At 35.1% G+C, this 8,141-nt stretch overlaps 1 protein-coding gene across 1 annotated transcript; it reads right to left on the bottom strand.

Moving 5' to 3' along the window:
- Positions 1 to 349: 349 nt before the first annotated feature.
- On the bottom strand, positions 350 to 3,177 carry LOC18441582 (protein yippee-like At4g27745). The gene is made up of 4 exons (XM_011627762.3): positions 3,090 to 3,177; positions 1,517 to 1,773; positions 1,301 to 1,422; positions 350 to 903 (listed from the first exon to the last, which is right to left on the bottom strand). Exons 3-4 carry the CDS (start codon positions 1,391 to 1,393, stop codon positions 676 to 678), a joined length of 321 nt encoding a protein of 106 aa, XP_011626064.1. The 5' UTR covers positions 1,394 to 1,422; positions 1,517 to 1,773; positions 3,090 to 3,177; the 3' UTR covers positions 350 to 675.
- Positions 3,178 to 8,141: the final 4,964 nt, after the last annotated feature.

The following is an 8,141-nucleotide window of genomic DNA, read 5'->3' as shown; positions in this document are numbered from 1 at the left end:
AAAGAAAGGAAGGAGTTTATAGATGTGATAGAAAACCTATTTTATTGCAGTTAAAGAGAAGTCAATAGCCACATAGAGTAGAGTGACCTGTAAAGGACAAGAATACGATAGGACACTAGCAGAACTATATGATTTTAAGTACCAAAGTCTATATAATCCACAACGCTTTAGAACACAATGGATATACATGTCAAGGAAGTACCAAGGGCTATATAACTTTCTAAATATAATTCCACGGGCTCAAAACAAACAAACAAACAAAAGATAAAAAACGAAGCATTTCTTGAAAGAACAAAACAAATGATAATTAAACAACCAAGAGAGTTTGCATTTATTTGCAACAGAATCATTTCACAAGAGTCGTGCATTTCCATTGATGAACAACAAGAACACTTTATTCCAGGACATCAAGCAAATACACAATTTGATAATCACATTCCTATGGAGAATGACCCATAAGATTTCACATGGAGAATGAAAAAGAACTTCCACACACGACCCAATTTCTAGACATGGTTGTATAGGCAGGACACAACCATAAAGCCAACCAAATTTTGAACAGATTCATATCTGTACACACTGGACACATGGCCACACTATCCATCGCAGATGTTGGCTAGCATGGAACAAACACATGGAGATATGGATTTACAGCAATAAGAAGAACCACAGAAGCTACCAGTTTTCCTTGACGATTTTTGACTTCTCGAGAATGTACTTCCCTTCTTTATACTTTTGGGTTTCTTCGTAAGCTCTCTCATATTTCCAGCCCAACACCTCTCGGCACTCGCAGCATGAGATATCGGCAACTGTGTGCAAACCAGTCATGAGGTGGCGGTCTTCCTTTGGCCCTATGATTATATTCATTGCATGGCCAAACAGAAAGGCACGCCCATTTCTTCCCTGGCAAAGTGGTAGGAAATTCAGTTCCTTCCATTAGTGTCTTAAACATAAATTCAATTTCAAGGTAAAATTTCCAGTTCCCACAATGAAAAACAAACACTGGTTCGCTTTCAAAGGGGCCAATAAGCGGAAGCAAGATAATCAACAGAGCATGAGAAACATTGAGACTCCCAACTTTTCTAATCAAAGGGCACAAAAGGAAGAAAGATTAGTAAATACTGATGGATGAGTTTTTTGTTATTGCAGAGCACCTAGAAATCAAAGCATAATTCCATTAAGTACGTCACCGGAGATCCTAAATTTAACATCAACCATCAAAAGAGAATCAAGAAGAGAGAATATTACTTCATGCAAAATTTCAAATCAAAACAAAGTGAAGCACGAAGGTCAGAAATACCTGGAAAGCTTTAGAAATTATGTCATCATGAAAAGAAACATTGTTTCGACAATTACAGCAACTGTATATTCGAGGCCCAACTAATTCTGCCATCAAAACTGCTCCAAACCACACAAAGAAACCTAATCACAATAAAGAAGCAAAAGTTACACTAAACCCACTTCAAATATCCACTTCAAAAACCATAATTCAGCAAGATAGTGGCTAAAGATGGACCTGAGGAGACAAGGTGAGTCTTGCTTCTCACAGAATCGACCCTTTCTTGGAGAGAACACCCACTGTGGCCCTTTACACAATCCCCGTATTGCAAGAACCCTAATGATTGGCGGTTGTTTTCTTAACTCAGGATTCAACTTTAGATTAACAATTTGCAAAGGGGTAACGCCAATGGTCAGGGCAAAAGAATCGACGAAAAAGACTTGAGAGAATGGGTCATAAGGATATAGAAATGGGAAAAGAAGCTCTCTGTGGTCCTGAAAAAGACAACAGGTACATAGAAAAGTAACAATCAGAAGATTAAAGACGAGAAATGAAAGAGAAACACGCCATATCTTTCATCGATGTAAAAACCCAATATTTCAACTAAAAAATAGAGGGAATCAAAAGAGAAAAGGGTCTGTTTTCTCTCTTAATGTACCCAAATTCCCATAGAGAGGAAAAAAACAAATATCCCATCTTTTTATATACTTTGTTCCTCTCTCTAAACACCCAAAACACCATGTAAAAAACACAGAGCATAAGACAGAGAGTGAAAAAACAAGAAACCCATTGCATATATACTATTCTCTCTCTAAGCACCCAAATTTCCACACAGTACACTGAAAGTTCTGTGCAACGACGACTGGTTAAAAGTAGACAAAACCATACACACATTTATTATGCAAATATTATGATAGGATATACCACAATTCACTTAAGAGTTTAATGGAAAATGATGCGGATCTGACCTGTATTGTACAAGAACGGATGAAATTTATCCTGGGTTATAAGTGTAAAATATATATACATATATATATATATATATATATATATATATATATATATAAAGCGAAACTCTAATGCCGCACCTACCCCAAAAGAAAAATAAAAATAAAAAATAAAAAATAAAAATATCGTCTAATGCCTTGCTTGTTGCTTGGGTCAAGTGACTTTAAAATGGCTTTCATGTGATTCAAATGCGTGAAAAAGAAGCCTGGTAAAAGTAACAGAAAAGCTAAGGTACTTGCCCAAAAAAATTTAAGGTCAATTCGCATCAGAACTCTTTGCAATAATTAGGGCTAGGTTTTCTTGCCTAATTCCCTAGCTTCTGATCATGGACATGAAAATGCCTTTGCTTTCGCACCAAACCTAATTCCTCTGCTTGTGATCATGGACATTTGAGAAAAGCCATGGTTTTTATTTCAACGACAAAGTTAGGTGAACCAAATCACCAACCAGTTCGCATAAAAAGATGCAATTATTAGGGTTAAATTCTGGTTTGGGTTCGTCCTGATGCTTTCAGCTTCTAATCATGGACGTAAAATCGCTTGCAAAATTTAGAAATTTTCAAGTGCAAAACTCATGAAATATGCACAAAAACCAGTTCCCAGTGCTTATTGTGAAATTAGGTTAGGGTTTTCCCAAAAAATCTTCACTTCAGATAATTTCACAAGAATGGATGCAGAAAGATTAGGGTTTTGCCTCAAACTGACCTGGTCGAATGCAAAATTAATAAAACTCTCAACATGATTAAGGGTTCTCTGATCATAACCAAGAAATTAGTTCAAGAAATTAGGGTTTCGAAGCAAACCTAGCCTCTCTAGAGAGAGGATGAGAGAGAGAAGTCCAGTAGTTTACTCAAGCTCAAGGTCTAAAACATGCTTCCTCTGACTCAGAATAAGATCTCACCCTTCATTAAATGGCTTGTTTCGTTTGTTAAGCTAATCAAATGCCACGTGTCAAAGCGGGGATCCAGAGTCACTGCTTAGTCTGCAGCAGCATAATAATGCGCACTAGTAGTATCCAAGACAATTGAGCAAGGGAGTGTGTACTATGATCCATGGACAATAGAGATTATATAGTCATGCGTGGCGTCGTTACAGAATCAATGGATGGATGGTGATAGAGCGAGAGAGGGACTTGGCACTCTCTCTTTGCTGCTGTCGATTTAGTAGACGGTGATGACACTCTTTTTGCTATTGTAAGTTTATTACACAGTCATGGCATGTAACATCATAGTGTCTGTATGATCACATGATCATAACACATTTTTTAACATGTTAATGGCAGAAATGGCACATTTTTTCACATGTTAATGACATAAATGGAAGTTTATATATTAGTGTGACACCGTCACCCTCACCACCCAAACCAAAAGTCCAGTCTTGCATGATTGTAATATGTTATGAGCGGGCCAGGTGGCTTGTCTTGTGTACAAGGGGAAAGCCTTATGTGCAAAGTTAGGGCTCATCTAAAGTGGCTCAACGGGCCCGGCTTAGCTCGGTCCTATGTTCAGTGGTCACAACCTTCTTAGCTCTATTGGCTTTGCCAAAGAAGAAAATTGTTCCATACCCGCCCCACTTATACATAGATCTTATAGACCATTTTATAAAACAGATCGATGACCCAGATCACCCCGGCCCAATTTAGAAGATCGGTAGTCCGCATCGGGGATAAGGCCAAAAGAATCGACCAATAAAAATTCAAAAAAATAAAAGTGGGGCCAGCCATTTCATAAAGGGAACCCGGAGATTCTTGATATTTAGCAGGAACTGGGTTGGGTTGACATACTCCCTATCTAGATCGGCCAGTTCCAGTCTGAATCACCATTTTTGCTGTAGATTATAGCCCTTGAGATTGTGCTTGTCCATTTTATATACTAAAGGGCAGCACATTAGTCTCGCTTCTTGTAAAATGGTGGTGGCGAGGTATTTTAGTTTTTAATACATGCAACTAGATCAAGGGGTGACAACGGGTCAGGTCAGGTCCGACACAACCCAAATCCGGGCTGGAAAATTTTTTTTATGGGACCCAAAATCCAAACCCGAAGTTATCGGACCTAGACCTGACTGTACCCAAACATGTACCCTACCCAAAAATAAAAAATATAATATTATGTTAAATAAATATAATATCGGATCCGGTCGTTGGATCCCGGGTCCATTGCCATCCCTAGTCTAGATCTCCGAGCCGATGTTTTAAAACTCAGAAGCAAGTTTGAGTTGGTCACCTGCTGAACTAGGTCTCGACCATTTAGATCGGTCTGATAAGTTTGAGGGTAGTGATCTAATGCAATAGTTGTATCATAGTATAATGCAACTACATTTATAGAAAAACCATGTTTGCGGTATTGGTATGACCCAAATTTTATAATGCAACCACACTTATATGTATGACCTAAAATTTTACACATACACACACTCTTTTCATTTCAATAATAAATAAATAAACCTATTTTTCAACCTATATATATTCAAAATGAGTCCCCTCCAACAGTGAATCTAGATCATCCACTTGATTAATTTCAAGATCTAGGCCTTTATGAATTCAAAATCATTTTAGTTTTATATAATGATAATAAAGTTATATAAATATTTGGAAAGAAAAAAAAAAAAATTTCTAAAGCCTAAATCTAAGCATCTCACCAAAATGGACGGCTTACCGTCCATTTGATTAATTTCAATATCTAGGCCTTTATGAATTCAAAATCATTTTTTTTTATTTTTTAATAGTGCTAATATAATGATAATAAAGTTATCTAAAATATTTGGAAAGAAAAAAAAAAATATTTCTAAGACCTAGATCTAAGCATCTCACCAAAATTGACGACTTATGTTAATTGGGCTAAAAAAATACTTTCTAAATTGCATTTTCGAATTTTTAGAATGAAAAGAGCGTATATTTTAAATTTTGGATAAAATAAATGGCCCTAACATGATTTTTTTGCATATTGTTGCATTATATTTCTATACAACCGTTGTATTAGATCACTACCGTATGTTTGATGTGTAGAACGACATAACATAAAAAAAAGAAAAATAAAACCATAAGGAGTCGAGCGGGTTTCCCTAGACTTGCATGACCACTCCTTCACCAACCACTTCCGGGTCCAACACGGCTCTATTCTAGTTCCACCCATTGATTTTTAGTGCAATTCTCTCATCAAAACAGTATGATATCCATTTTGCATCATTGGATAAAAAAGTTGTAGTGCTATTTTCTTTTCTCTTTTTCTTTTTTTATATTTTTTTTTATTTTTTCTTTCAGTGAATGATTATTCTATCAATATGAGTGTTTTATGTCCGATAAATTCCCAAATGCTCGTTTTGAAACCATCGCTATTAATGTAGTGGTAGAAAAAGTATATTGTTGTGCTTGGACTTCAAACTTTAGTTTTGACCATACACATGGTCCTACGTTATTGGATTCGTCAATAAAGAATCAAATTTGCTTTACAATTAGTAAAGGAAAAGCTTTCTATATTTCCTACAACATAGAAATTCTATGTTCCCCTATCCAACCGTCCATTTTTTAATGGAGGACTAAGATTGGCCCAATCACAATGTCACGTCTTTACACTGTTTTATTTTAAATTTTTTTTCTATAAACTGTTTTGACACTAAATTTTGGATCCCCATTCCTCTATTAAACTCACACTAACGAAAAATATAAAAAAAATATTTTTCAATAAAACAAAACGACCAAAATACCCTTAAAAATTCAAGGGGTATTTTGGTCATTAGTTTTTATCAAAAAATTGTTGTTAAAATTTTTTTATAGGTGCGCCCCAATGAGAAGTTGATGTACCAAATTTCATATTAAAAAAAATTATATTAAAAAGACTAAAAATAAAATACTTTGAAGCATCAGATCTAAGACCAAACAATGAGTGGCTCTCTTGATAAAAAATAGATGGCTAGATGGTAGGGGGAACATAGAACTTCTATGTTGTAGAGGGAACATAGAAAGCTTTCCCATTTGTAAAAGAGGAAACATTTCCGAAAACAAAATCAAGTCAACCTATCGTGTTTATAATAAGTGTGTGCTTTGTATAAGGCTTAGCTTAAACAATCAAAGTAAGGCGCACTTATAAATAATGTCGAAAGATGTTGTTTTATTACTAAAAATATTTATGATTGCTTGAAAGATTATTTTTATCTTTAATTATAAAATTTAAAGCTGCAAAAATAGTATAGATTAAGCAGATCTATTAACATTTAAAAATTGACGGTCCATAAATATAATACAAATTGTACTATTTTTAAGACTTGAAAACCTATTTTTCTCGTGTCCATACATTTTAAAGTCGAGATGTTCAATTTGAGAACTTTTGAGCATCAGAACAACCTCTCAGTGAATTGAATTTTTGATATGTGCCTTAATTTGATTGTTCCAGCCTCACCTTTACATAAGCTTTTTTCTTATAATAATGGTTAATCTTATAACAACGGGGCATCGTTGTCCCCGAGGGGTGCTATAAGTCACGTCTAATCGCCCGTATTCACAGTGGTTTAGTTGAGCCAAGCCAATCTGCACCGTCAATCTGTGGGCCCAATTGATCTCCACCGTCACACAAGAAAGCGTGTCTCTTACATAAGAAAGTGTTACGCCTAAGTCATACGTTAATTAATCATGGGCATCTTCATAATTTCCCAAAAATGTATCAAATTGAAAAGGATATATTATTATTGTTGTTTGCCTCCTTCTACACATCCTAAAAAAAAAAGAAAATATTATTTTTCTTGACATGTTAACGGTGGGAACGGAGGATGGGACGTTATGTCGAGGCATCGGCCCTATAAGGCCTTCACGTGACAATAATGTAGGCCCTTTATTGCCATGAAGAGTCAAAGAATCCGTCAATTGTTCGAAATTCAAATGAGAGTCCTACCATTTCCATTACGCCTCGCAAATGAGCGTCCTACCATTTCCATTAACTCTCAAATGAGCGACCAACCATTTTCATTAACTTAAACCGTTGTTAGTAGCATACATTCGTCATTTGTAAATACAAAAAAAAAAAAAAAAAAAAAAAAAAAAAAAAAAAAAAAAAAAAAAAAAAAAAAAAAAGGAGAAAAGGGGAGAGTTGTTGGGTAATTCAATAGGGAAGACAGATCCCTACATTTTTTTTTTTTCTATTGAAATAGTTTAGGAGTTAGTTTTTTGAAGATGTCAATAGGAATGGTGATTGTGAAAAGTCTTAAGTTTCTCTGAAGAGACTAAGTGTTCATTAATTGATATGAATATATCAGACTTGTCTTTTATAAACAAATTACAAATGACACTAATAGAAATTAAATCATAGACACCTAAACTATACCAAGACTTACTATAAAATACATGAAACAATAACATACCCTTCCCATATTTACTTATTACAATATACGCCATTTATATTAACTGGATATACAATATATACTTTTATTTCACACTCCCCCTCAAACTTAAGATGTTATGAAAGCGAGCAGCTGGAATTTGAACACCAAATTGTGGAAACGAGTAGTTGGATCTTCAAGTGCATACTCAGATTGCTTGATCAACAAACACATAAAGGTGATGAATCAACAAGCTTCAAGAACATATGACTTCAAGAACTCTTGGAAACATGACACAATATCCTACCCTTCTCATATTTACTGATTATAATATACACACATTCTATATCAATCGGATATTCAATATATACTTTCCTTTTAACGTGATTGAGAAATGGGGGTGCTACCACCACCACCACCACAACCCAAGCCCAGGCTTAGAAAACAGACCATATGTATAGTGATCATGAAGATGTTTCCGGATAAATTCACTATTTAATGAAGGTCATGTAAACTATTTTATGTTCGACCTGACCTAGATTTGATCT

This window comes from Amborella trichopoda, chromosome 9 (assembly GCF_054954075.1).
Source record: "Amborella trichopoda isolate Santa Cruz 75 chromosome 9, AtrichopodaSantaCruz75HAP2 v2.0, whole genome shotgun sequence".
In the NCBI taxonomy this organism is placed as follows: domain Eukaryota; kingdom Viridiplantae; phylum Streptophyta; class Magnoliopsida; order Amborellales; family Amborellaceae; genus Amborella; species Amborella trichopoda.
This window is presented reverse-complemented; position numbering and strand designations above follow the sequence as displayed.

Coding starts and splice junctions, on each gene's coding strand:
- LOC18441582 (XM_011627762.3), bottom strand. CDS start 1,393: ATGGCAGAATTAGTTGGGCCTCGAATATACAGTTGCTGTAATTGTCGA. Junction 904..1,300: donor TAATTTCTAAAGCTTTCCAG/GTATTTCTGACC, acceptor CCACTTTGCCAG/GGAAGAAATGGGCGTGCCTT.